Source organism: Rhizopus microsporus, assembly GCF_002708625.1.
Source record: "Rhizopus microsporus ATCC 52813 unplaced genomic scaffold scaffold_27, whole genome shotgun sequence".
Classification (NCBI taxonomy): domain Eukaryota; kingdom Fungi; phylum Mucoromycota; class Mucoromycetes; order Mucorales; family Rhizopodaceae; genus Rhizopus; species Rhizopus microsporus.
The window spans coordinates 107,200-133,540 of record NW_019671942.1 but is presented as its reverse complement, the minus strand read 5'-3'; the positions used below and the strand labels follow the sequence as shown (position 1 = coordinate 133,540).

Below are 26,341 nucleotides of genomic sequence, written 5' to 3'. Positions count from 1 at the left end.
CTCTTGGAGTGCTGGCACTCAAAGTACGCTACGTGTATTTGCACTTCCTTTTGTTGTTTACAAGGCTTTGGCATCTTTCTTGATTAAAGTTCTGCTGTAAATTACTTGGCTATTGGCACAAGCATCTTTTTTTTTTTATTGATTCAAGCTACGTCCTTGCCCTTTCGTACGATAACTACAAACACAAATCAACTAGCCGATTCCTAACATACGGATAAGCTATAAGCATCAATAGTATTACTTGTTTTTATCTGCATGGTATTCTTACGCACAGGCTTTACACTAGTGTTTATTTTTATTCAATTCTTATATTCTGAACCTATTGTATTTTGCTTCTTTTGATAATTATATTATACGAATCCTTACATTTGACATATATACACTTTGATAACCTTGATGACTTATATACTTGAAAATTTAAAATGTCTTCTTTAGCTTAGATATAAAATCCTCAATTTGAACTCGATAAAATTATATTTCGTCTTTAGTCTTACTCTTATATACTTTACGTAACTAATAGAGCTCAAAATTACACCTATTTTGGGATCAAAAACTTCGAACAAGAAATTTTACTCTTTATACAAGATTATTATTATTTTTTTAGGAAGGAAGGTCTTACACGCTCCCTGGCTGCCTTCTTCTCTTTCCTCGTCTTCTTTTCTTCTCGTCTATTCGCGGCTGTGCTAAGCACATTCTATAAAGTATGTTAACGTATTGTTGTTGGAGCTAGTTTGCTTATAATCATACCTTCACGAACATCAAGGATTCCACAATTGATGGTAGAAGAACCATTTCGTGTACTTCTTCAACCAAAGAAAACCGCTTCACCAGCAACGACATATATACACTATCGACAACTAGCGTCATTTAGTACAGGAAGCACTTAAACCCTATTAAATTATCAATGTTGTTAATTGCTATTTTTTCGCATTTACGATTAAAATATACTCTCCACCAGCAAGCCAAGAGATGTGGGATCCCTCAACTCCAAAAGAAACTGCTTGTCCATTGATGTCTTGAGCTATTTCAAGAGCTTTATCATGTCGTCTTCTTTTGGTAGCTACTTTTTATATTTGGTCTTTTGACCTCGACAAGAAAGAGGTAGATGTCCTTCTTTTTATTGAAAGCAAGCATGAAATCCGGCTTCTTCCAGTTGCTATTGATCCCATCAACCCTATTTATGGCAATAACAAGGTCACCAGTATAAAAATAAACAAAGATATAGGGTGTATGTTTTTACAGAATAAACTAATTCCTCAAGGAGAATCCTTTTGATGGCTGACATTAAATATTTATTTATGAAACTCATTTCCGAGCGTTGGTTTATTTTAGCTTTGTCATGATGGCTTGATCGGCTATGTCCTTAATCATCAATTACAATGCATTTTCATCCTTGAAATTGATGTATTGGACATAATCGCGCTAATTATTGCCAATATTAGCAGGTTGTATTTCTTGCATTTACTTCAACGTACATCTGCAATTGCTTTGCAATATAAAACTGCATCACTTATATTTTTGCGTGTATAATTGTAAAACAGTAAATAGTCAATTGGCTTCATTTGCTTTTAAATAGAAAGAGTGCGACTGGTAAATTTTATCCGTTACGAATTGGATTCTTTATTAAGAGCTGTATATTAGTAAATTAAGAGTATTTACAACAATAATAGCTACATAGCATTGATAAATAATCACATCGACCACATTTATCATACTGGCGATATTAGTATTCCCTATAAAACTCTCACACAAACTTACTCTCAGCAGATGCGATAGAGGAATGTAAAGTAGAATGCATGCTCTACTGTAAGATTATATTCGAGTTATTATAATGATTATCTCACCAAACATGTCAATGCACCCATCACCGATTTGGAATTCAACTTATTATATCGTTGATGGATGCCAAATTAAGGCCAAGGCTGACGAGAAGTTTGGTAATGCGTCCACAACTAGACAGAGCATAAACAAAGCCCTAATAACAACCGACAAACGTGCCTACAGAATTATGGGCCACAGAATTGGTGTGATCTACAAGTATGAAAATTATGAGTTTGGTTGCGTAGAAATTGAGAAGGAGTCGGTAACCAAAACTGAAAACAAGTATATGGACGATGGCATAAATTGCCAAAGGGCCACTTGCTAATGAACTAGCAACATACGGTTTGGTAGATATATATAGCCACACCAGAGATATCCGCACAGAAATAACAGCTTTTACAACTAGGAATGTATGTTGAGCTAGTTTAACAATACTGAAATTGAATGCCACAAGACTTTGCTCAAAGTTTTCCATAGACTCCCTGAAACAAAAAGACAGTTAGTGGTCCGTTGATTAGACTCTCACGTCGTGGACGATAGTGTGGGACTCTTTACACTCATATGAAAGACAATCCTACATTCTCAACTTCGATTACTAATGTTTCAAATCGATAGAATTCTGATATTTCTCATTCAAACATAACGCCAAGACTGCAAAGCCATGCTACTGTACGTCAATATGCTACGTAAGCTCTTACCATGTAAGGAAATATGCCGCTTTGATCGAAGTCAAAGAATAATCGCTTTATGTGAAAATAGTCTTCATATATACAAAAAATGTTTTGAAGGGACAATAGTGGCTTTATCGCTACTTCAGCTAATAAATAATGAAATTTCATCCTTTGACCACAGCCCAAAGATATAAATAGAGCAAGCCACGATGGAAACAAGTCGTTCTGTGTAAAATATGGCTTGATTGTGTAACCATGGCAATGAACAAGAATAACCCATTCATAATCTCTTTTGAAAGTAATCCAGCATGTATCTCATGCCAAATTTATAAGAGACAGCCTATCTTTAAAGGAAATGAAGCGAGTGCATATGGCATTGCTCATTGTATCAACACAGCTGTTTACATCTTTTTCGTCAGCCCTAAAAAAGTTAGAGCAGGTGTAACGACGTCTTTACCAGGGGAATAGCAGAATTACTTTAGAAAGCTAAAGTCTTTATCTCCTTTTTTTTCTTCTTAATCAAATGTGATGATTATTTACATGCATTGCTTTATATTTAAATCTAAGACAAGAGTATAGGGTTATATCATAATTACACTTGGCTCTTTGTGGATAGAACTGACAACATATAACTAAGATACAGCAATAAAAGCATTTTTTATTTCTTCTTGAAAAGAAACAAACAAGATGGATACTTTATGTGTATTCTACATGAAAGAATATGAAAAGATATCGGTTTCTGAGCAAGTTTAGTGTGACGCCACACATTGAAAAGTTCACAGGATAGTGCCCGTAACATTAGCCCACTCCGCATACAATCAATAATACAGCAACACAGATAAATAGTTCCATTACGATACTAAAAAATAACGGCCGAAAACACCCAGTTTTGAGATCATGAGTAAAGTTGAGATGTATGATATCCGATCATTTCAAAATTCACTTTACGCTTTCCAAGACTTGTTTGAATGGTATTCAAGATAGGCTACATTTACCAAGAACTACGAACAGCGGAAATTTCGGTAGATTATATCCGCCGTCATAAATGACTAAAGGTAATGGATCTTATGGCAGTAACAGGAGAAGATCATGAAGCAGCTCGGCTTTGAGCAGAATAGCGTAGCTTAGGTAATGTGAGAGTACAATCCATACTAAATATTCTTTAAAATCTTGTACAATGATTTCTAAGAAAAAAGAACAAAGTCATCACCGGGTTCCTGAGTTTACCGGAGTTGGCTATAAATAACTTTTTTTTCCTATAAATTTCTGGGCTTTCTTTTCTTCTTCTTTTACTTCTTGTCTCGATGCTTATTAAAATACTGCTATGTTTAGTATTACTGTTCTCAACTATAGAATGTAGGTTTATATGATCTGTATATAGGAATATATTCATAATCCATTGCATATGTGTACATAGGTTATAGCATAGACAACAAAAGACTATTGCGAATTGAGCCAATATCAACTGCTAAAGTAGATATAGCGCCTCGCTCAGAGAATTTTTTTGTAAAAAGAGATATATCACCCAACAACCATTATGTACCACGTGCTCATGCTATAGAATATGATGATACTCTTCGATTAACCATAGACGCTTTCAATCAAACCATCTATTTACACTTGACACCCAATCATGAATTGTTCCACCCTGATGCTGTGTTCCACCAGAACGGACAGTCGAATCCTCTTCGTCCGTCGGATTTCCGTGTATATAAAGGCTATGCCATTGAACATCTTTATTCTGAACATTGGTGGATTTCTAATCCGAAAGATTTTGATGCATTAGAAAATCAGCCCGGAATCATCGGCTGGGCTAGGATAATCATCCGCAATGATATCAAGTAAAAACTAATAATCTTGATTCAATCATTTGCATATTTAACATGTGTTGTCTTTAGGCACAACCTAGACCATCCTCTGTTTGAAGGAACCTTTACCGTTCATGGCAATATCCATCATATCAAGTTAAAGGACACCTATCGCCGTACAAAGCGATCAGACGATGCAGATGTGAAAGAGATACCAAACACACACATGGTAATTTACCGCGATTCAGACATGGTCATCAAGAACCAGCCCATCAGCCAAAGTACAAATGGATGTGGGTTTGACAATTTGGTCCATACCGATAGACTAGGTCAAAAGATCGATTTTAACCCCTTAGAATTTAATGACCCTTACAGCGTTAGACACACTCGACCCTTTGTCAATACCCTTTCAAAGCGTGCTCCTGAGGGCTGCCCTGCTACTAAAAAGAGTAAGACCATATTTGGGAAAAAACACAGAAAGTAATAAACTTTTTGTCTAGTGCTTTATATGGGAGTGGCAGCCGATTGTACCTATACCAAATTCTACAAGTCAACCGATGGTGCTCGTATGCAAATCATTAATGATTGGAACTCTGTCAGTATGGCTTATACAAATGCATTCAATATTGGAATTGGTTTAATCAATATCACCATCATGGATTCTAATTGTCCTGCGACTGCTTCAAGTTTAGCTGCTTGGAACCAGGCTTGTTCAACGGCCTATTCGATTTCACAAAGGCTGAGTGATTTCAGTAGATGGAGAGGATCTATTGGCAATGACGGTGCTGGTCTATGGCATCTAATGACAACTTGCGCGTAAGAAAGAATAATATTTTAAAAATGGCTATAGTCTAATAACACACATGTATATAGAACTGGTCCAGAAGTTGGTATCGCATGGATGTCTCAAGTATGCAATACAAAAGCTGTATCATCAACTGATGGTTATACATCTGGTACAGGTGTTTCTTCTGTTAGTAAGTTGGCTTCTTATTGTATTATTTAGTCTCATTGTTTTACTAATTCTGAATATAGTTACGGATGAATGGAAAGTTGTTGCTCATGAGATTGGACATGGCTTTGGTATAAATAAAAAGGTTCCTGTTAATGACCTGTCACTAACTTATTACCCTAGGTGCTATCCATGATTGTAATGCACAATCCTGCCCATGCGCAGGAGGCGCTAGTTGTAATTGCTGTCCCTATAGTTCAACTCAATGTGACGCTGGCGGCAGATACTTTATGAATCCTACAAGCAATGCATCTTCCTCTGAATTTAGTCCTTGTAGTATATCAACTATTTGCAAAAACGTGCCTACTTTCCAAAGCTGTTTATTAGGTTTGATCTTTTAGCGTGGGTATACACTCTTACTAACAAAAATTTAGATCCTGGCTCTAAGAATGTCACGACATTGAAGATGTGTGGTAATGGCATCAAAGAAGACGGAGAAGACTGTGATACAGGTGGTCAACCTAGTAATTGTTGTGATCCTGCAACATGTAAATTTAAGCCTAATGCAGTATGCGAGTAAGTACCCCCAACACCCTGTTTATCGATGGATACTTATATATATTCTGTCTAGTGATTTCAACGACCTTTGCTGTAATAATTGCCAGTTTAGACCAGCAAACTATACTTGTCGACCCGCTTCAACAGAATGTGATATAGCAGAAGTATGCTCTGGTACCTCTGGCAACTGCCCACCAGATTCTTACAAGAATGATTTAACAAACTGTGGAAATGGCATGCAATGCGCTTCAGGTCAATGTACCTCTCGAGATGCACAATGTCTTGCTCGTGGAACAACCAGTAATATCAAGAAAGCATGTGGAAGTTATGATGGATGTCAAGTCACCTGTCAACATCCCACGTCATCTATGATGTGTATTGAATTCCCAGGATACTTTTTAGACGGTACGCCATGTGGCATTGGTGGCATCTGTAAATCTGGTAAATGTAATCTGGATAACTTTGGTAAGTCATTTGAATATAACACATATCCCATTTATTCAATGACCCTTTATAGGAAATAACGTGAAAAGTTGGATCGATAATCACAAACAAATCGTTATTCCTGTTGCCATCGTCGCTGGTATTTTGCTCTTGTCCTGTTTATTTTGTTGCTGCTGTAATCCACGAGGCAATGGATATAATAACCTTGGAAGCTCGTATGTCATTACTCAAGCTCAACCTCAATATGCTACTCAGCCGCCCTATTATCCTCCTCCTCCACCACCCATGGGTAATCAACCACCTTACTATACACCTCCTCAGTCTGGATGGGTCGATCCTGCGCTCTATAATGGACAGGGTAACAATGTACAGCCACCTCTTCCGGCCTATTCACAGCATGATCCACGACAGCATGATTCTTATGAGCTAAATAACGCTAGCAACTGGCAAAACCGTACAAACAGTCCTGCTCCACAGCCTCAGCAGATACCTACTCCCACACCACCACCACTTCCTCCTCAACATAACACGAATAATAGGCCATATAATGAAGGCGTTATATAGTCATGATCAACTCGCATTCATTTCTTTTTGTTATTTATATTGTAAAATAAAGAATCAAATACATATCTTGATGGACAGTTCTTCCAAGCGCGTGTTGGCCCTTTTCCTCTTTTTCTTTATAAAGAATTATTGTTTACATCAAATGAGATACATGTTGTCAGATAAGACTAGAAACAAAATATGCCCAAATATATAAATATCTTTATGTAAATAAAAAAAGTTACAAGATGTGTGAGTGATCCAAAATCATTAAACTTTAGAATCATTCAATGGTTAGCTGCTAGTCACCAATATCTCTGAAATAGCCTCCAGTGCCTTTTATAAAAGAAAAGTAAGATATACATGTGAATTATGTATAGTAAATTTACCATTTTGATATGCGCTTTAATTTTATCTGCCTCTTGTGTATGTTTATCAGCTAATCTATAAACACTGCTTAATATGTTGAACCCTTTTTAACCTATCTTGTTACTTTTGTAATTGATGTTCCTTCTTCTTGATAAACGTCTTTGCTTCATCCAAAGTAAACTGAACATGAAACCCGAATCCAGCATGAACATAGATATAAGTTGTATCCGGTCTATCATCAATGAATACTTGTTCATATAATAATAAAGTCGTCTTACATATGAGCTTGTGCATAAAATTGCGATCCAAGATCTACCATTGTTTTCAGCTCTTTTAGTTTATTCTCTTGTATTAATTCTATTTGTGAATACAGTTTTTGACTTTTGCATAGTTAGAGTCTAATACGTTCCTTCTACGGCAAGCTTACTATTCTGATATTGTATTGAATATGTGGTCTCTTTCATCAAGTTCTTTTTTTAGAGAAGGCCTCAATGTTATGTTTATAAAGTTGTCATATTTCTTGATCAATTCATTCAAATTTTGTTTTTCTTTATTTGACATGGTGTAAATGCATAACAAGGAAAAAGAAAAAAAAAAACTTGATCGTTGTGACTTTACCAAAGACGAACTGTATTGAAACTCAGTAAATGGATCAACTATATATTCCCCCTTTTTTTAGTACCCTTTTTTATTCTTGTTTTCGTTTACATCCTTTCTCTTTTTCTCTTTCTTTCTTTCTTTCTTTCTTTTTTTTCCCTCATGACAGCAACAGAAATGAATGATAACAATCATTTTATAAGCAAAGAGCTCAATAATGAATCATCCATCACGATAGGCGCTTCTTCCATTGAAGACAAATGCTACTCAGACGCCGAAAGTAGTTCCCTAGATACCATTGCCACGCATCAAGAAAACGATACCATGGAAACAAAGACGACGAGACGTAATCGATCAGCAACGATAACAGAGAATAATCATTATATACCACATAAGGAGGAAGAAAAGAAGAAGGAGCAGGAGACGATCAAAGAGGAGCCAGTGACGGCAGAGACGATAGGAGATAATAATACCAAAGAGCTCGTTGACGGGTTACATCAAATGATGGAGCATGGTCACCAAGATGAATATTCGGACTCAGAGAACAGTATAGAAGGCACAAAACATCATACAAGATATGAGAGTCATCGATCGACGATGTCATCCATTCATTCTTACATGTCAAGCGCTTCCAACTATGATCTGTTATTGGCAAGATTAGATAACAATAACAACAGTTCTACACATATCAGCAGCAATGATAGTCTAGAAGAGCTAAGAAATTCTGTAGAGAAAGATGGTCCAAGTGCAGAGGATATTGACTGGGGTAAGTGGTACAAGTCTAATAACGTTTGTGTATTGTGCATTAATATACGCAAACTCTAGAATTTTGGTCCAAGGTAATTTCGGACTTTAATAGCGTAAGTAAGTCAGAAGCAAAGGTACTATCGTACCAGATCCAGAAAGGCATTCCCCCATCATTACGAGGAATGGTATGGCAGCTGTTTTCAAAGAGCAAAAATGTCAAATTAGAAGATCAATATATGCAGCTGCTGAAAGAAGAGTCAGTGTATGAAAAAGCCATCACCCGTGACTTACCTAAACTGTCGATGCTAAAAGAAGAACATCAAAAAGAGGCTATATTTAATATCATGAAAGCTTATTCTTTATATGATAAAGACGTTGGATATAGTCAACACTTGGTTTATATCACAGCTCCTCTGTTACTTAATGTATGTGTTTCAAAAATGATGGTATGAATTCATACTCATGTGTTCTTTATAGATGCCAGAAGAAGAAGCCTTTTGTGTGCTAGTGCAGCTCATGAATAAATATGGACTTAGGGGCCACTTTTTACCTCAGTCAGATTTATTATCCAAACGACTTTATCAGTTGAGTGGATTAATAAGTGATCATTTACCTCATCTACAGCGACATTTTGAAGCGCACGGGATCAAATCAAATATATATGCTTATCAATGGTTTAGTACACTATTTGCTTACAGGTTTCCAATTGACACTGTGTATCGAATCTATGACATGATATTTGCTGAAGGAATGGAGACTTTGTTCCGTTTTTCTTTAGCCTTATTGGAAAAGAATCAATCCATCTTACTAAGTCTTGAATACGATGACCTGGTTGGCTTCTTAAAGAATAATCTACTTCAAGTATACCAGGTATATATAAACATACGCATCGTTTTATGCATATTAACCCTTGCCTATTAGAATGACGCTGACCAACTGTTACATGATGCCTGTCAAATCCAAATTACAACCAAACGACTCGATCGCTTAGCCAAGGACTTTCAAATCGAATCATCCAAGGCCAATAATGAAGCAGAGATTATAGAATCATTGAAGCGACAAAACAAACAATTGCAAGAATCTATTCGACAGATGGACCATGATTACACCGAGCTCAATAAAGATCATACTACATTAGCTGCGGAACTGATTTCAGCCAAGATGGATATCGCTCGTATCCATGATGAAAACGAGCACCTTCGTCAACAGACACACGACTTGAAAAAGAAGCTCGAGACTCTTCCCGGAGAAGTAGAGGCAAGGATAAAGGAAGAAATGGAAATCTTGTACACAAAGAATGCTGCTCTCGTCGAGCGAAATTCTGCACTGGAGGATCAGCTGGCGTATATGGAAAATATGATTATTGAAATCAAGGTCAAATATGCTGAAAGTGAAAATGAAAGAGAAGGGTTGCGCCAAAGACTAACTGACCTTAAATGTCTAATGGAAAAATAATCATAATAAAGCTTCTTTTTTTTTTCTTTAATTTGATTTATGAATGGATGACATCAATACACTTTTGGAGCAGACGGGCCTTTCTTCTATTCAAAGCTCTGGACTTGCTATAATATCTATATTTGGAGTATCGGATAATACAACACAAGCAAGTCCTGCCATCTTGGCTAATCGAATCGTTGGAAGTGCTATCTTTAGTCATCGAAAGGAACCTATAAAGGAAGGAACCATTGAAGTAAAAAAAAAAGGACGTCTTTTAAGATTACCTTTGCTCATTATATTCATTTGTAGCTTGTAAAAGGAGGACTCCAGTTATATGTTGACTTGAAAGCAAACACGGTCTATTTGTTTTTAGATTCTACTATAGACACAAGCATACTTGGAAGCCAACGTGAGGTTATTAGAAGCGTGCTTAATAATACATGGCATGATATACTTAGCAGTTAAATATAGCGTACAGCTATGGATTATCAGTCTATCAATATGAGGAGTTTATTGTTCATGATGACCGTGTCTCACTTGGTGATTGTAAGTCTTTTATGAAAGCAATAGACCACAACTGACATTACAGGATAGCCTATATTACCGCCCTCTTTACTACCAACAGACTTTCTATCTACACTTGTCACCTTATCACAGACAAAACTAAACATGTACACTCACTTGGCTCAATTTCAATCGTGTTGTTGGAAATACTGGGATATTTCAGTACCTTATGCACTATTCGAAAAAAAGGAATTTGATCGTATCAGTCCAAGTTTTTTAGGATGGTGGGGGCCTGCCAAAGGTGTCCCGATGCTGGTATTTGTTGCTTCTGATGTAAGTGATATAGGCGCGCACATAGATTTTGTATTGAAGTTGCTCTTGTAGGTATTACTACCAGAAACCACTCCAGCAACCATCAAAAAGATGCAAGAAGCCTTACAACAAAGGATCAAGAATATATTTCGAGCGACTCATCTTATACCTTCCAGGCAAGAGCCAGGTAACTCATCTCATGCTCCTGTAGATGTCAAGTCACTCTTCCTTTTACCTTCCACTTCACAACCCATTATCCATATTATACCTTCAATGCCCAAACCTTCAGTTGAGACAGAGTATACACTTGATGAGCCACTGCCGATATCCAGTTACTTGGAACAGCTCTCTATAAGCGAACCGGGAAATCTGAATGATGAGTATGGAGACAAACTTTTACGAAACTTTGTTACCATTTGGACAAAGACAGCCGTGAACAGACATCCACTTCACAGAAAGATGAATGATGCCAAATATGTACCCTTACCAACACCGATTCAGTTTGCGTCCTCTGTAGTGCCTTTACTTCACTTTTTATTTAATCAGCCAATGCGAGAAAACAATGAAAATTTTAGAGACATCATTATTTCTCACTATTCAAGCACGAAGGGCATGATTCAACAAATTGAAGTTATTTTGAGAAAGAAGATTAAGGACAACATCGAAATCGAACGCGTGTTTTCTAAAAATTATTGTTACAACGTCATGCAACATTGTCAAGAAGCGTACCTGCAAGACTCTCCGCCTTTTTATCCTGAAAAATATCATGTGTGGAAGGTAAGAGCTCTCTCTCTATATACATGTGTTCTTTTTGAACTTTTGTTTTTGTAGCGTGATCATGCACTTCGGTTATATGCGTCCTTAGCGCGTGGCCCTTGTAAAGAAGAGTATGCCAGTCGACTTGAGCGCGAGTGTGATTTGGTTTGGAAAGAGAATCGTCAAAGTTGTGAGCATCTTAGCTTAACAGGAAGATCTTGCCGCTTAAAAGTAAGAACTTCCACCAAAAAGAAGAAAAAAAAGAGATTAAATACGATTTTATATAGACTGGACATGAATCTATCTCATCTCAGTCACAAAAGAGAGATGATCGAGCTATTCTGGCTGATTCAGGCAAGCACAGTAGTGGTGTTACGTTTTTTCACGCGTGCAACTGTGGAAGAACTCAAAAGTTACGAGATGATCCTTTTGATATTATGGTAATATCTGCTAAAAGACAAGCGTATGCGCTAACCTTTTAATTAGGACGCAAATGTTAAGTTTTATCAACGGTTTACTTGCTGTTTAGGAAAAGACCGAGCAGCGTTAGATATGAAGGCATCTGTTTTTGGAGATAATCAGCATCTTGAATTAAGATACGATGATGTACCTGCCGATGACTCTGCGTTACTCCTCCTTGGGCCTGCCACTGTATACAAAAATAATGTAGGATTGGATAATGTAGAAGGGTTTTTGAACAACACCAATTACCTTATCCCATGGTCCATTACAACAGTAAATGATTTGAAGCTTCATAAACAGGAACAAGTCGAGAAAAAGGCTAAAGAAACCATAACGGCAGTACTACAGCCTGTCCCAAATCAAGAAGAGTGGCCTGTTCTAGGAAAGGCACCTGCTGCAGCCTCAAAAACGACTAAAGTTATACCAGCACCCACCGCTGCTTCGCTTGAAGCATTTCCTGCACTAGGCACTAATCCTCCACCCACCTCTACGCCTGTTATTACACCTGAAATACCTGTAAAGCAACTATTTGAAGCCAAAGAAAATAGCAATAGTCGCGGCAGTAGTAGACGTAGACGATACAATAGAATGCGAGATAGACTGCAAGGATTGATCCGAGGCTATATAGGTGCGGAGTATGAATGTGCCCAGGGGCATCGTTTCTTGAGTTGTGGTGAAGGAAGGGTTTGTAAAATAGGACATGCTGGTCATCCAAAGGAGCATGGAAACTATTTTGTTCATCAGGATTTGAATGTCTTTATCCTCTGTCCCTGCTGTTACACGCCCAATGGCAATGGCAGTAGCGCTACAATCAGCAGTTCAAGTGAAGTTACGGCTCAGTTAATGCGATTATATGTTGTCACTCCAGATGAGGATATTACAATTTCTATAGAACCCAAGATAAAGGTAAGCGCCTTGTGTAGATAACAATAAGAGGGGGAAAGCTAAGCTTATATTGTAGATTAATATTCCTGGATCTGACAAGTCAATCCATGTGGATCTTGGTATCCGTGATCCTCTCTATCTCGGTCCTGGAGGCACCTATGTATTGCGCTTGCCATTTATTTATCGTGATGAAAACGGGTTACCGATCCCCATTGAAACGGATATTGAAAGACGAATGGCAAGTGCAGTACTACAAAAGGATTATATAAAGTTCCATTACAAGAAAGCATCAAAATGGGCATTAACAGGATAAGAAGAAGCAAGATATGGGTGAGATGTATGTGTCATATTACGGATGAACTCATCTCAAGCAAAAAACAGAGACCATGGTATTTTGGAGTCTTTTTGGGATACAAAGCAATCTTAAAATAAAGGGAGTCTTTTTAAGTGGATAATCGGAGTCATCGGAAACAAGTCACTGAGCCTTGGGGGTTTATATATTCTAAGAAATACTTCAACCAAGGAACCCTGTTTTTATACATCTTTTTTAAATCTTGGATCTTTCAATATGCTTTCCACTTCTATTTTCCGTAATGCTGCAGCTTTGTCAGTCAAGCGCACTGTTTCTGCAAGATTAGCTATTTCTGCCCCCATGACAGCTCGCCGTGCTTATGCTACGGAAAATGGACAAGGAAAAACAGAACAGACAGCTAACGAGGAATTAAAGAATGACCAAGTCCCTAAAGAAGAAGAGACCAAGGTACAAGGAGAGTTATCAGAAGAAGCTAAAAAGCTTTTGGCTGAAAAGGACAAAAAGATCTCTGAACTTCAGGTAGATAAAGAAAATGAAGCGTGGAAAAAAAAAAAAATACTAAACATGTATAGGATGCATACCTCCGTTGTCTTGCTGATCAAGAAAACCTTAGAGAACGTAGTCGCAGAGAAATCGAGACAACAAAAGAATTTGCTATTCAAAAATTTGCAAAGGACCTTTTAGACACTGTTGATATTTTAAATATGGCATTGAACGCTGTTCCCACTGAACTCCGTTCCAAGAGTACTTCCTTAGAATCTGAATTTGCAAAGGATAGCGAAAAGCTCATTGATCAATTAACTAATCTTTACACTGGTGTGTCTATGACTGAAGCTGAACTTATCAAAGCATTGAAGCGTCATGGTGTTGAACGAGTTAACCCTGAAGGTGAAGCCTTTGACCCTAATCAGCACCAAGCCTTATTCCAAGCTCCTGTTCCTGGTAAGGAAGCTGGTACGATCTTTTCTGTTCAAAAGATGGGCTATACCTTGAAGGGACGTATCATTCGTCCTGCTCAAGTTGGTGTTGTTGCTGATGCTCAATAAGACGTATGTGTGTGTGTGTGTGTATACTAAAAGTGAATTTTAAATGTACTTAATAAAGCCTTGTATTATATTCATAATTTACATAAAAATGGCTAATGTGAACGATCCTTCATTTCGAACCACAACTTGACTATGATACAGTTGTTAGCTGTAGGATTAAACACGTGTAATGGCTTTACCTTCCCTCATATTCCACGTTTATGGTTGGATGTTCTACCTTGTCGTCTGAATAATCGTCAAGATGGTTGGCTGCATTTGCAATGGCTGTAATGAATGCAGCTGATTCAGGGCTTGCTATCCCTCTTACTTTTTGCTTTTCATTAGTATTCGTCGTAAATGATAAATGTAATATATACCTCCTAAACAAAAGCCTTTTTCGTCAGCTACTAACACTCCTTTCACACCTTCTTTGCTGTATCTGTTTATTCTAAGTTACATAATGCTCTCTCTCTCTCTCTATTTTGTATGTCTTTACATTGAATCAAGTGTCGATACTAATTCAGAATCCATGAATACAAAAAGTAACTGCTTAAACTGTTTGTTGAGAATTGAATTGTGTACTTTATGAAATTGAAATTCAGACAATCTATGCGTAAATTGACAATGATAATTCTTTCCTAACTCTGAGCAGCATTAAAAGCAAGATTATTATGCCGTCAGACCAGCATCAAAAGAAGGCTAACATTACATGTTACGAACGCTTCTTCTTCTAGGTACTGCATGTGACATCACTATACAATTTTATGCTACCAAAGTATCTACCTAACCTAACGTTGCCCAGTTCATTCTCTCTGATACAAAATGTGAATTCATCATAAATTATACGTGAATAACCTTGGCTCTTTGTTGATCAACTGGCGACGCAAAACTAGAGTAAAAATGAAAAAAAATTCTTTTTTACCTCTTTTTTACCTCTTTTCTTCTTGAAAGGAACACAGACCAAGTTGGCAACTTTATAAAGTCGTGCTTAACTTGACGCTATACATTGAAAAGCTTTGCTGAGCGACATCATAGGCAGTGAATAGAGGTAGCGCTCGTAGTATTAATCTTACTTCTGGTGCATGTAGTGTTTCCCTTTCGGTCTTGAGCAAGGAAGCGAAAGACACCGTTTATCTGGGGTTCAATTCGATAGTTGATCTTTCCAACGAGAGCATTACTCCAGGCATACAGAAATCATTATTCCCAGGATTATCGGGGCAGCAGTTGAAAAATGTAATATATAAATCTCGCACAATGCCGCCGCTACCTGCTAAAGTTGAAGAGGACTTGAAGGAGGTTGAGCAGGTACGTTTGTTTTCTATTGATAACTTCAACCATCATTAAGTTGAGTATATTGGTAGATAGCGGTGTCAAATTTAAAAAATGCATATCAGCTATGCTTGAGGCTATAGACGAAGCATGCCTTCATCTCTGAAGAATCATTTTACGAAATCTATGTATATGTGTAAAGCTGACAAAACGTATAAGAATGATTCTATTTGACGTAACACTTTTAATAGAATTCGTCTACTACATAGAAAACATTCTATTTTGAAAGATGAGCGTACAAGGAACGCCACCAAGCAGGACTTTGTCAATGAAACCTGGACGCCAATCATGGCGAAGGTATTCAATGACAGCGATCTTATTTTGAAGTGGTAGGGCTATTTATTGAAAATGAAATTATATCCTGTTGCTAACGTATATGTAAAGGGGTGACTCTGTGTCACAAGCATCAATTGTAGCAAAAAAACGATCACTGCCAGAGGGAGACGCTTTCGGGGATAGAATGGATCTCGGAATTATGACGAGTATCAGCGGCAGTATGCACGATGTGTTAGCTGGTGAATTTGCCAACAGTAAACTTGGCCCTTGGAAATTCACTGCTGACCATCTGAAGGCTCTACGAGAATCGAAAATTATTTTAGATCATGTAGTCAATCAAGAATTCACCACAGCACACGATGCACGAAGATTGATAGTGTCAAGCTTTCAAGACAACACCTTAGAGGATGAGGTCAAAATTACAAAACTTTATGCTCCCGGCTTGTTTATCATACAGTATATAAGTGCGGCAACGGTATTATTGTCCATGTACTAATGTAAGATTAAGCGTTAGTGAACAGGTCCTAGCGCAGTGTCTTTAAGAAAGTGCTTATTTTTGTATGTACCTAAATGCTCTTTTTGAAGGCGCAATATTACGAATATAAGAAAATAGAAAAAAAAAAAAATAAGAGAGAGTAAAACGGGATCAAGGTAAAGCAGTGGCAATAAAACGTGTGCTCATACGTCGCATGTTCGGTCCTGTACAGATGGTAAGAAAACAGTCCTTTTCTTTATTATAGTATGTTAGTGTGTTATATGCTATGTGTTATAGTGTGTTTTTATTTAAGATAATCAGTAGTTGGGTGAGAAGAGGTGTTGATAAGTCCTAGTTATCCAATAGATTTACTTTATACAGTTTTCTTACAGAATTAAAGCAAACAATGGGATCTCCTCTCTATTTAATAGTTTAGTAAATCAGTTGGTAACAATAAATATCTCACCTTTTGAGCATCCTTTAGCTCATCTACTGTTATCACATCTTCAATCAAGTCTTGATTATGTAAAAGCAGAAATGCTCGAAATACTCCTGGAAGCAACCCGCACTCAAGCTTGGGTGTCTTCCACCGATACTTTTCTCCTTCAACACATCGTATAGCAATATTCGCTATACTTGTTTCTGTAACATGTTTATGCTTATTCCACAAGATAACATCAAATGGCTGATCATTAGTCGCATGCCAATCACATCTAGTTCTCTCTCTTGCATTGTTGTAAACGTCTCGTTTTGTAGTTTTATGCACGATGAATGGATCGTCAGGGTCTTTGGAGATAGGTTCAGTATCCAACACGACGTTCCAGGCTGGCTCTGTATTGGTTACTTCATCCAATGACATGTACGAAAACTCGGGTTCTGTTAGTTGCGTATATTCAATATGCATATTTGAGTCTGGGTCAACTAACAAGCGAATCTGAAGGGGACGAATAAGTTGGTACATGTTATGATTACATATAATTGGCTTACTCGATAACAAGAATCCTCAGTAGGTAATGTGCGTCCAAGTTCATTTGTAATGTCTTGTCTCGTTAATCTTGTTGAGAACAAGGTATGATCTAGCAAGTTGAATTCAAGCATGGCTGCCAGCAGTCTTTCTATATGCTCATCCAATAAAAAGAAGCCTAGCTTGTAGATTTAGAACACAAAACATGGCTAAACACTTGATTCATCAAGAAACATGCCAGCATCGGGTGTATATAAAATAGTTTCCAGTAAGTTAAAGTCTTTTTCCATTTTCAATAAAAAAAAAGCAGGAAATCTTTGTATACACTTTTTTATTTATAGACATGTGCAAGTAGCTACATCTACTTATGGATACGGGGGGACTTTACATCCAAGTGTATAGACGTAGCGATTACTTGTTTACTCCCACTTTCATTTATGCTACCCCCGTTTGGATAAGGCATTAGTCACACACTTCAGGGTTGCTTGTTGAAGAAGAAGGTAATAGAGCTTTACGGATGCTATAAAATGTACTAATAAACATGATGATCAGCCCAAATATCGTACATGCCCAGTGACAGATCTTTGAACTGTGAAAAAGCGGTCCATTAGATAGTTTCAAGAAACACAAAGGCGGGAGAACAAAGGCAAGGACAGTAGCGGAAAACGCTCCGGTGAGTTCTAAGACTATACCGAGATTACATGTAAGTAAGGATATGGCCACTGTTGTCAGTATAAGTACGCTTGTGATGAAAAAGTGTCGCATTTTATCAAACTTGGCTGATGGCCAAAAATATGTTTCTAAAACCTTTTAAACATACGTATGAGTCATCTTTCTAGTTGTAAATAAACAACCTTACCTCTCGGCATACAAAGGCTTCAAGAGGAATAGTAGTAAACATGTTTAAACCAAAAGATAATCTTGCTACATTAATGAGTATATTGTCTGAAGGAAAATTGTTTAGGATATTGCCTACAGAATACAGTTTTAGTTAAGAACTGATGAAAAATAAAAAAGGGGAGCAATTCATCGCACACATACCCACTGTTTTATCTGTAAAAGCCCAGTAACCAGACACAGCCAAGAGCAGGCATGTAAAAAAAGCAATACCCATACTCCAATGAGTTACCAAAGCAAATCGATTGAGCGATGGTTGTCTTAGTGACCCAAATATCAAGAAACTATTATGATGACAAACAAATGCTTATTGTGGACTTTAGTTAATACAATTGTATAATGTCTGTTATATCCTTACCAAAGCTCATGACAGCAATTGCCTGAAATGCTTCATTATTTATTATATTAAATCTTAATGCGCTAGATCCTCGGATGCTACTTGGCATTTGCGGCCCTTCAATTGCCACAGCAATGATGATAATGATAATTGCGACTAGAGCTAAAGCACTCGTCTTTGCTAGTTTTGAAATGTCCCTGTAAAGAGAGAGGGGGTATGATACAAATAAGGTAAAGAATGATATGCAGAGGTTGCGATCGGCAAGCATCCAGAGCAGAGGTACTTGATCAATCTTGGGGAATAATGATCGGATGACGTGAGGAATTGTGTCACCTACGTTGCTGTTGGTAACTGGAGCCTTAATTTCATGTTTCAATTTACCTATAATTACACAATACGCAGCCATTCCACCAAATGCAAAGGCAAATTGAAAAATGGAGATGGCTATTAAACCTGGTTTGCCAAATGTAAATTCCATAAGGTCCTGATAGGTGGAAGTTCCTGATAACTTTCCATTATGGATCAATAATCGCACTGTCCAGTCTTTGGAACAAAGAAGGGGAGGGAGGGCTTAGAATATGGAACTGAGTATATTATTTATGCTTACCAACTATGATTGTTAAAGCAATCAAGAGAAAAAGTCCTATCCAAAAGCCCTACAAAGAAAGATATAAGTTACATAAATAAATATGCAGAAAGGGGCATAACAATTTACTGCTTCTTTAAATGCAAATGGTAATCCAATAATACCAGCCCCTATAATGCTGTTGGCCATATTGAGCTAAACTGTATACATTAAGACACGTTCTAGTGTACATAGTATCCCAATGCACTTACAAAGCTAGTGAATATGCTACCTCCTTCAGAGGGTAATCTGTACTGCTTCTGTTCCAAGTCGTCATATTCATCTAAAGCTTCATCATTTTGCTCTAGTAACGGCCTGTGTTGCTGTGCCCTGTCTGCAATACTAAAACTTATGGAATCTTCGAAATCAAGTTCGGCATATTCTCTAACAGCACCTGCAAGATTAGCCTCTGGTGAAGGAGAGTGTTGTGTTGTCAGTGATTGGCTAATGTACTCGGAATCTATAGACAGGTGTTGACCATTTATAACGCTGGACATCTTGTAAGAAAAGACATATGAAATAGTGCAAAACAATTGATGATCAGTTAAGGAGCTAAGAACGGGGCTAAAAATATACTGTTTCTATAAACAGGATTTATCAGCCAATGGAAATTAATTTAAGGAATCCTGTTGTCTATCTGTGCCAAGGTCATAAGAAATGTTCACACAAGACTAAAATAAGTCTTAAAAGAAGAAGAATATTTATTTAACAAGTCTATTGTTTTTTATAATGCTTCATATCAGGTGCCAAGAGGAACATGTTGGTAAATGAAGCACGACCACCACGATACTTTAATACATAAAGAAGCTCTGGTAATAACCCTTCTTTACCATGTAATAGTTGCCAAATTAGAGGATGGACCCAATTTTCTTGTATGCTTGAAAGGCGTCTTGAAAGTTCTAATTTCCAAAAAAAAAGTGAGTGCCGTTTCTAAAAGATGTATAAACATACCTTCAAGCAATGACATTAAACTATCAGCAATAGTAGACTGCTCTGTATTTCCTAAAAGACCGATTTGAACATGTAGAGCAAGTATTGCTTTATATACAGCTAAAAATAAGTTGAGTGTTGAAGTTATACCGTATGGGCCATGTTGCATAAACTAAATTAACCAAAACATTTAATACACATCCGCAAGTCTTTTTTTTAAGACATTTACCGTTGTGGACATGGATCTAGCTGATTTTGCAAAAGCACCAAGTTGATCACAGAGTGCCTTTATCTTTTCAACATCAAGAGCCATATCGCTCGTCATGCAAAGGATATCTAGATCAACCTTGGCCAATTGTACATCGATTAATTCTTCCTTATAAATATTTGGATTCTCCTTTGCAAACAAGGCCTTTGTCTTTAAGAGCTCATTCTCCCAAATTGTTTCTAGAGGCATAAAGCATTAGATATCGTTCTTTCAGCCTTGCAAGTTTTACTTACTCAGACTTTCTTCATTTGCTAAAGCAGCGCTTAAGGCTGCTTTTAATAAATGACAGGAGCCAAAATTTTCTATTAGATATCTATTCACTAGCTCTAAAGCACGTTCATGGTGCACCGGGCTTTGTAAATGTAACGCGTCTGACACGATCTGAGCTGTATCCATACGAACATCCACATCGTCATCTTGCAAGAGTTGAGTGATAGAAATGAGTACAGAAACCTTTGCATCACGAGCAGCGTTCATGCTCCGTTCTTGTGAAAACAAGAAACTGGATGCATGCTTGATAGATTTTACAGTAGCCTCTCGTAAAGGTAGGGGCGTTTCCTTTTGACTGTAAAGCGAAATAAAGTTGCTCCAGACTGTAAGACAGTGCTGAGCCCATTCCTTGTCTCCCATATGATAAATCTACAACAAACTTTAGCATTCATCCCCTTTTTTTGTTTGTAAACATACCTGTTCAAGCAGAGAGCCTAGCAGAGGAAGCACAGATTCTTTAATAGACAAGGGTCTCTTTTCCGCAATATTGTCAACAAGTTTATGCCAGTATTGCTGAATGGTGAATTTAGAACTAGAAGCAGGATAAGGTGCGACGGGTTGCAGTGTCAACAAGAGCTTAGCTGCCTTAACATAACAATTTTGATAGTCTTCGCCTTCAAATGTTCTCTGTGCTAAAATATGGTGTAACCTTGTGCTATATAACATGACAAAGTCAGCAAGCAAAAAAAAAAAACAAAAAAAGAACAGTTGCTTACCTTAAACAAGAACCGTCCTTGCTTGTTTCGCGCTTTTTAAAGTGTATCAATAACTTTTCCAAGGCGAGCAGACGAACTTCATAATCACGATCTTCGATTAAATAAAGAACGTCGTCTATGTCATGATCTGGTCTATTTAATGCATTCAATAAAACAATGTTTGCTGCAGCTTGTCTTAATAAATAGGCTCCAATGCCATGTAGTTGGCTATTACTGATAATCCTCTGGCATATAGATACTGCGGCCAATTGCAATTCAGCAAAGCTTGAAGTCGAGGACTGCAATAGCTCTGTAAAGTTGTGTTAAAATAATAAATGACAAGGAAGGGTTGATCACTTGCCTTTAGTCAATTCTTTATCTTTGTCACCAAAAGACATCCATGTTGTATCAAAGAAAAATTCTGCAGTAATGGATAAAAGAAGAGCACCATTCATATGACAGAATCGCTCTTTTTCAAGTAACTCCAATGATTTCAAGATGACATTAGGAACCTGTTGAACAAATTGTGTAAAGACTTGTGGTTTGGCAGAACTAGAATAAAAGTGTCCATGCAAAATAAATTTAACTTGAAGAAGTCTTCCATGAATCTGATTCTGTGTCAGATTATCTCCAAGTTCCATCAGCTGTGTGATAACACCATTGACATCGTGAACTAATGGCACCAAGGCTCTAGCAGCCATTTCTCGCGTTTTATAGATGGCACTAGCAGCACAGGGCATGACGAGAGGAATAAATGGTGCCAGTACGTTGTCTTGTTCGTCTTCTTTTTCCAAAGATGGCTTCATGCGCGATAATAAAGTCAGCATGGGATAGAGACCAGGATGAACACTTGCAGCAGTAGGATTGTTCAAAAGATGTTCTACAGCGACCTTTAATTCTTTCAACAAATATGGGTGTAGGTCAGGGAATCTGACAAAAAATTCACGGCCTGTCAGTGTATTGACATGACTGTGTTCATCCTTAGTCTTCTTTGTGCCAAATGTTCTTTGTAAAAGGGTTGAGAATAACATGACTGAACAATTGCGAATAGCCCAGCTACAAAATTGGGATACAGTTAGCCTATTGCTTTAACACATTTGTTTTTTTTTAGATTACCTAAAGGATGAGAAACCACTAATTGCTAATGAGAAGCCTTTGGACACATATTCCAAAACATGATTTCCTAACTTGGAGTCCATAAAAATAGATCGCATGATGTTATATGCATGTACTTGAGGCAAGTCAATGCGCTGGTCAGCGTCCCTGGGAGGTTCTTGGCTTGCCAGCGCCATTAATTGCTTCATTGCACTAGCTAACAGCTCCCTTTTAATAGATTGTTCACTACTGAGCACGGCTAGAATACACAGAGGCAAGCCTGCGCTACGTCTAGTAATAGAGATATTACTTGATGTCAGGCCATCAAGATCATTTTGCAGCCAACGAGAAGGAAGCTGAGAGATACTTAGGTCCTTCACTGCTAATAATTTCATATTCAAAGATACATAGGCAGGGTACACCGAGGAAAATGCACCTCTATGACGAATGTTCGTCAAAAGGCTGTGGAATAGTTCGCCGGCATCAACCAAATCTTCGAGAGTAAATATGGTATTGGTTGCATCTTGGGAGGTAATAGGCACATTCGAAATCATGACTTGCAACAGAGAACTTGCTTCCTTTACAGCACGCCAACAGCAACTAAGGATGATCTGATGTTTTGGTCCAGAAGTAGTGTCCTCTAAGCTTTCATCCAGTAGTTGCTCATCCATATCGTCTGTTTCTTGGTAATTTAGAGGTAGATTTCCCTCAGGAGAAGGATCTGAAAGGACATCTAGTGCAGCATCACATGCTTCTTTAATCAAATACACAGCACGTTTATGCACCTTTTTCCAATCAACAAAATTTTTCTGAACCGCATCGCTCCTATAGTCAAGCTCAGAAAAGACGTACTGAAGAGCAAGTAAGGTACCATGCATTGGATGTTGTTGAGCAGCCAAAAGCAAGTTGCTTTTAGCAACTGCTACTTGTCTTTCGAGTAAATCGAGCAGTCTTTCTGTAAAGATAACTGCAGCACTCGTCTTTTCGTTGAATTTACTTTCATGTAATCTGTCTTGCTCGGGATTCAGGTCAAAGCCAAGATGAACCACATACTTTTTGAATATCAGTCTGAATACCATGGCTCCACTGTCGCTTTCGTTAGCACGCGTGCTTACGACATTGTTCAGGCCCCACCAAAGCAGATTTTGTACGTCATGTTTTGATTCTATCCCTGGCAAGGGGCTAGGGAACTGATTTAATATATCGAACGCTTGAACACGGTTAAAATCGTAAGGGTTCATAAAGACATTGATCAAAAGCTTTGATAGACGAGCTGTTGCAAGTGGTAACTGAAAGGGAAACTCAGGTTGTCGATCGGTAAAGCCTTCAATGGGTGGTAATTCGGTAACGCCAAACGTCTTGACCAGGATGCTTAGCATACGCAAGGCTGTTGCAACGCGCTGGTATGATGCACCAGGATACAGTGATTCAGAGATAAAATCACAAAGCCAGAATAAGAAGGATCGACCCTGTTCAATACGCGCCATAATGTCTGTTGTATCTGATGCTCCTTTCTTGGCATCCTTTGCCTCGGACAACTTATAAGCGCGATATTGAGAATAGAGGTTTCCGCGTAAGCGGACCAATAGTTTTGTAAGATGAGCGCACATCTGCTGACGGAACTCGGGGGCGGTGGAGTTCATGTTTAGAGGCAGAAACGTTTTAACCATATCTAATTCAATAAAAGTAACTTCGGCTGTGGCTTTTCGAGATTCGCATAAAAGTCCAAGGACATCAATACGAACTTGAGGGTCGCTATGATGCACAGCAAGCTTCAATACGTCGATAGGGATTCTGGTCTTTTCTAGAGTGGGTTCAGATGTATATGCATTTCCATCAATGATATCAAGAGCTCTTGCAGATTTTAAAACAGCAATAAACGCATTTAACCGAAACCTTGAATCAAGCGTATCCTCCTTCCACCTTGAATCATGCACATCTTGCAAAATATTCACCAGGAACCAAAATGACTGAGACGACACTTTAAAAAGAGGCTGTAACAAAAATCCACTTGTATTCTTTCGAACTAATTCAAAAGATGAAGTTAAGCTTTGAAGCAAGGGTAAAGCCCATAGAGCAATCCATTCATCCACCGCGTGTTTTGAGTTCGAGTCATATTTTATTTTCCCATTGTGACCATTAAATTTTTCATGGCCTGGTATGGTGTCTTGTATGCGTCGATATAAGAATGTCAGCAAGAAATACGTGATCTGTGGACAAAGGATGAGGCTGTCCATAGCTTGTAAACACTTTTCTATCAAGCGAGGCTCAACTTTAAGAAAGGCATCTGTTTCTACTTTTTCTACAAGCATATTCAAAAGTGCATATTTAACTTTTTTGTGCCAATCCATGTTGATCATGTTTTTCAAGAGATGATGTAAAAACTCGTTGTATATGTGATCTTGGTTGTAAAAGTTTGATTTGATTTGCATAAGTGATAATACAAGTTCAAAAATGGATCTAACCTAAGAGGGAGGTTAAATACTTCAGGTCATGTATTGACTTAGTTTTGCTACCTTGTGTTGAATAGAGTCAATTGGATCATCCCAGTGGTCCCAAACATAGTAAATCAGTCTATCCATATTTTTAGAGTGAATTGGTCCGGAAATTGAGTCGATAATATGCTTCTCTTTATTCTGCTCCATGATTTCCTTTGTTTGTTGAAGCCATGTTGCCATGGATTCAAATACAACAACCTTGCATGATGCATCTAAATTGGGAGTTTGACAAAACAAGTCAATGCTGAAGAAGAAGATTTCGTTCAGATTCTTGAAAGATTGTCTAAAAGATCGCGCATTAACACAAGCTTATGATACTATAGACTAGACTTACCCTTTAAGGGGATCAATAAAACGTAGATCTGGTGGACAGTCCAGTAAGATAACTTCTTTTCTTAAGCTGGAGGAAAGCCCTCTCAAGATGAATATGATTGGAGCATCACGGCCTTGCCAACACTGAGTCTCGACAAATCTTACAAACATATCTGAGATATCAAGTGTTGAGATAATCTTTTCTGTTTCTACTGTTTTTGTATTCGTAAAGAAGCAACCAAGTACCAAATCGCGCGTGGTTTCAGCGTTGTTTGCCAAGTTGAGAAACGCTCCAATAGCCATTCCTGCCACCTGATTACACTCTTTACTATAACTCGATGTATCAAGACAAACGTCTAGCAAGATTCGAACGACTCTACTTAATAACATCAGCTCAGGATCGTCCTTTAATCGCATTTCAGCCTTCTTAAAGAGCTCAGGTCCAACTTGCAACTGACGAGAAAATAGGACGAGAATTGTCTTTGATATGAATTCAATATCCCCTAAAAACTGATCTGCGCTCGTGTTTAGTGTCTTGGCGCTGTTTTTCATACTTCTTATCTGGTCTCGTGCATTCTGTAATCCATTTGTCATATATTCAAGTGTTTCATAAAAATAGTCTGCAATAACCTGTTGACCAAGCGGATACTTTAACATGGCATATATAGTCAATGCCTTTTGGGATAATGGCTTGTCCTCAAAACACGGCTCAGTCGTTTTGTCCATGATATATTTCGTGTAATATGACTTGAAGGAAGAGTCTTTCAAGTATTTGGCACATGATTCGATCATTGGAACAAACATACGTCTAGAAAGGTTCTCTTGAGCGGCGAAATATCCAAGAGATGCTATGGGGTCGACCAGATGTCTAACTTGATCAAGTTCAGTCTCTGAAGGCTGATTCAATAGCTTCTGTAGCAGCTTTGCTATATAAGATATAAGGTTTTTGTTTTTCTTTTATGTTATCTTGAACTACCAGATTCTTTAATACAGGCAACCTGTTTGTTCCAAGGCGCATCTCCAAGTGAAATGAGTCTTTGTAAGGGAATGACCGGGGCAATAGGTTTATTGTTAGGATGAGCTTCAAAGTACTTGTCAACCAGTGCTGCCCAGGAGTTGAATAACACCTTGGGCAGTCTGACAGGTCTTGTATCTTTATAGTCCAT

The 26,341-nt window shown here is 37.8% G+C and overlaps 10 protein-coding genes across 10 annotated transcripts; 5 read left to right on the top strand and 5 right to left on the bottom strand.

Moving 5' to 3' along the window:
* The first annotated feature begins 3,778 nt into the window (after positions 1 to 3,778).
* RHIMIDRAFT_270472 (uncharacterized protein) lies at positions 3,779 to 6,984 on the top strand. The gene is made up of 10 exons (XM_023612188.1): positions 3,779 to 3,848; positions 3,910 to 4,333; positions 4,391 to 4,749; positions 4,801 to 5,116; positions 5,174 to 5,277; positions 5,336 to 5,383; positions 5,436 to 5,639; positions 5,687 to 5,828; positions 5,884 to 6,275; positions 6,328 to 6,984. Exons 1-10 carry the CDS (start codon positions 3,797 to 3,799, stop codon positions 6,816 to 6,818), a joined length of 2,532 nt encoding a protein of 843 aa, XP_023461771.1. The 5' UTR covers positions 3,779 to 3,796; the 3' UTR covers positions 6,819 to 6,984.
* Positions 6,985 to 7,000: 16 nt separating this feature from the next.
* Positions 7,001 to 7,736, bottom strand: RHIMIDRAFT_270437 (Prefoldin alpha-like protein). The gene is made up of 5 exons (XM_023612187.1): positions 7,594 to 7,736; positions 7,445 to 7,546; positions 7,291 to 7,398; positions 7,187 to 7,241; positions 7,001 to 7,133 (listed from the first exon to the last, which is right to left on the bottom strand). The coding sequence occupies exons 1-5, from the start codon at positions 7,725 to 7,727 to the stop codon at positions 7,092 to 7,094; spliced, it is 441 nt and encodes a 146-aa protein (XP_023461770.1). The 5' UTR covers positions 7,728 to 7,736; the 3' UTR covers positions 7,001 to 7,091.
* A 189-nt stretch (positions 7,737 to 7,925) lies between these two features.
* Positions 7,926 to 9,965, top strand: RHIMIDRAFT_242011 (RabGAP/TBC; the record flags this gene model as incomplete). The annotated part of the gene is made up of 4 exons (XM_023609695.1): positions 7,926 to 8,529; positions 8,589 to 8,935; positions 8,988 to 9,380; positions 9,432 to 9,965. 4 exons carry the CDS (start codon positions 7,926 to 7,928, stop codon positions 9,963 to 9,965), a joined length of 1,878 nt encoding a protein of 625 aa, XP_023461769.1.
* Positions 9,966 to 10,008: 43 nt separating this feature from the next.
* On the top strand, positions 10,009 to 13,179 carry RHIMIDRAFT_242010 (uncharacterized protein; the record flags this gene model as incomplete). The annotated part of the gene is made up of 9 exons (XM_023609694.1): positions 10,009 to 10,200; positions 10,257 to 10,361; positions 10,419 to 10,493; positions 10,542 to 10,784; positions 10,836 to 11,540; positions 11,595 to 11,750; positions 11,807 to 11,959; positions 12,006 to 12,887; positions 12,943 to 13,179. The coding sequence occupies 9 exons, from the start codon at positions 10,009 to 10,011 to the stop codon at positions 13,177 to 13,179; spliced, it is 2,748 nt and encodes a 915-aa protein (XP_023461768.1).
* Positions 13,180 to 13,656: 477 nt separating this feature from the next.
* Positions 13,657 to 14,210, top strand: RHIMIDRAFT_187321 (GrpE nucleotide exchange factor; the record flags this gene model as incomplete). The annotated part of the gene is made up of 2 exons (XM_023605883.1): positions 13,657 to 13,698; positions 13,752 to 14,210. Coding segments are annotated over 2 exons (501 nt in total), but the record flags the coding sequence as incomplete, so codon positions are not given.
* Positions 14,211 to 14,303: 93 nt separating this feature from the next.
* Positions 14,304 to 14,735, bottom strand: RHIMIDRAFT_242008 (uncharacterized protein; the record flags this gene model as incomplete). Its single annotated transcript, XM_023609693.1, has 4 exons — positions 14,304 to 14,355; positions 14,405 to 14,531; positions 14,582 to 14,643; positions 14,701 to 14,735. 4 exons carry the CDS (start codon positions 14,733 to 14,735, stop codon positions 14,304 to 14,306), a joined length of 276 nt encoding a protein of 91 aa, XP_023461766.1.
* Positions 14,736 to 15,458: 723 nt separating this feature from the next.
* Positions 15,459 to 16,415, top strand: RHIMIDRAFT_316344 (uncharacterized protein; the record flags this gene model as incomplete). Its single annotated transcript, XM_023615051.1, has 4 exons — positions 15,459 to 15,509; positions 15,617 to 15,669; positions 15,725 to 15,862; positions 15,918 to 16,415. 4 exons carry the CDS (start codon positions 15,459 to 15,461, stop codon positions 16,303 to 16,305), a joined length of 630 nt encoding a protein of 209 aa, XP_023461765.1. The 3' UTR covers positions 16,306 to 16,415.
* Positions 16,416 to 16,635: 220 nt separating this feature from the next.
* Positions 16,636 to 17,143, bottom strand: RHIMIDRAFT_208499 (uncharacterized protein; the record flags this gene model as incomplete). Its single annotated transcript, XM_023607063.1, has 2 exons — positions 16,636 to 16,704; positions 16,751 to 17,143. The coding sequence occupies 2 exons, from the start codon at positions 17,141 to 17,143 to the stop codon at positions 16,636 to 16,638; spliced, it is 462 nt and encodes a 153-aa protein (XP_023461764.1).
* Positions 17,144 to 17,522: 379 nt separating this feature from the next.
* On the bottom strand, positions 17,523 to 19,694 carry RHIMIDRAFT_80404 (uncharacterized protein). The gene is made up of 8 exons (XM_023615721.1): positions 19,320 to 19,694; positions 19,198 to 19,268; positions 19,090 to 19,138; positions 18,864 to 19,025; positions 18,504 to 18,815; positions 18,290 to 18,451; positions 18,108 to 18,220; positions 17,523 to 18,055 (listed from the first exon to the last, which is right to left on the bottom strand). The coding sequence occupies exons 2-8, from the start codon at positions 19,255 to 19,257 to the stop codon at positions 17,711 to 17,713; spliced, it is 1,203 nt and encodes a 400-aa protein (XP_023461763.1). The 5' UTR covers positions 19,258 to 19,268; positions 19,320 to 19,694; the 3' UTR covers positions 17,523 to 17,710.
* Positions 19,695 to 19,821: 127 nt separating this feature from the next.
* Positions 19,822 to 26,341, bottom strand: RHIMIDRAFT_248074 (uncharacterized protein; the record flags this gene model as incomplete). The annotated part of the gene is made up of 11 exons (XM_023610479.1): positions 19,822 to 20,006; positions 20,059 to 20,209; positions 20,267 to 20,484; positions 20,539 to 20,944; positions 20,993 to 21,230; positions 21,292 to 21,580; positions 21,659 to 22,326; positions 22,387 to 24,830; positions 24,882 to 25,146; positions 25,198 to 26,101; positions 26,152 to 26,341. The coding sequence occupies 11 exons, from the start codon at positions 26,339 to 26,341 to the stop codon at positions 19,822 to 19,824; spliced, it is 5,958 nt and encodes a 1,985-aa protein (XP_023461762.1).

What these genes read in the sequence shown, in the direction of transcription:
- RHIMIDRAFT_270472 (XM_023612188.1), top strand. Translation starts at nt 3,797, where the DNA reads ATGCTTATTAAAATACTGCTATGTTTAGTATTACTGTTCTCAACTATA. An exon ending in TGAGATTGGACATGGCTTTG is followed by an intron (nt 5,384 to 5,435) that starts GTATAAATAAAA and finishes TTATTACCCTAG; the next exon opens with GTGCTATCCATGATTGTAAT. An exon ending in TTTCCAAAGCTGTTTATTAG is followed by an intron (nt 5,640 to 5,686) that starts GTTTGATCTTTT and finishes ACAAAAATTTAG; the next exon opens with ATCCTGGCTCTAAGAATGTC.
- RHIMIDRAFT_270437 (XM_023612187.1), bottom strand. Translation starts at nt 7,727, where the DNA reads ATGTCAAATAAAGAAAAACAAAATTTGAATGAATTGATCAAGAAATAT. An exon ending in TTTTATGCACAAGCTCATAT is followed by an intron (nt 7,399 to 7,444) that starts GTAAGACGACTT and finishes CATTGATGATAG; the next exon opens with ACCGGATACAACTTATATCT. An exon ending in AAGGAACATCAATTACAAAA is followed by an intron (nt 7,242 to 7,290) that starts GTAACAAGATAG and finishes CAGTGTTTATAG; the next exon opens with ATTAGCTGATAAACATACAC.
- RHIMIDRAFT_80404 (XM_023615721.1), bottom strand. Translation starts at nt 19,257, where the DNA reads ATGGCCAACAGCATTATAGGGGCTGGTATTATTGGATTACCATTTGCA. An exon ending in TGCGTATTGTGTAATTATAG is followed by an intron (nt 18,816 to 18,863) that starts GTAAATTGAAAC and finishes ACAGCAACGTAG; the next exon opens with GTGACACAATTCCTCACGTC. An exon ending in AAGCCTTTGTATGCCGAGAG is followed by an intron (nt 18,056 to 18,107) that starts GTAAGGTTGTTT and finishes TATGTTTAAAAG; the next exon opens with GTTTTAGAAACATATTTTTG.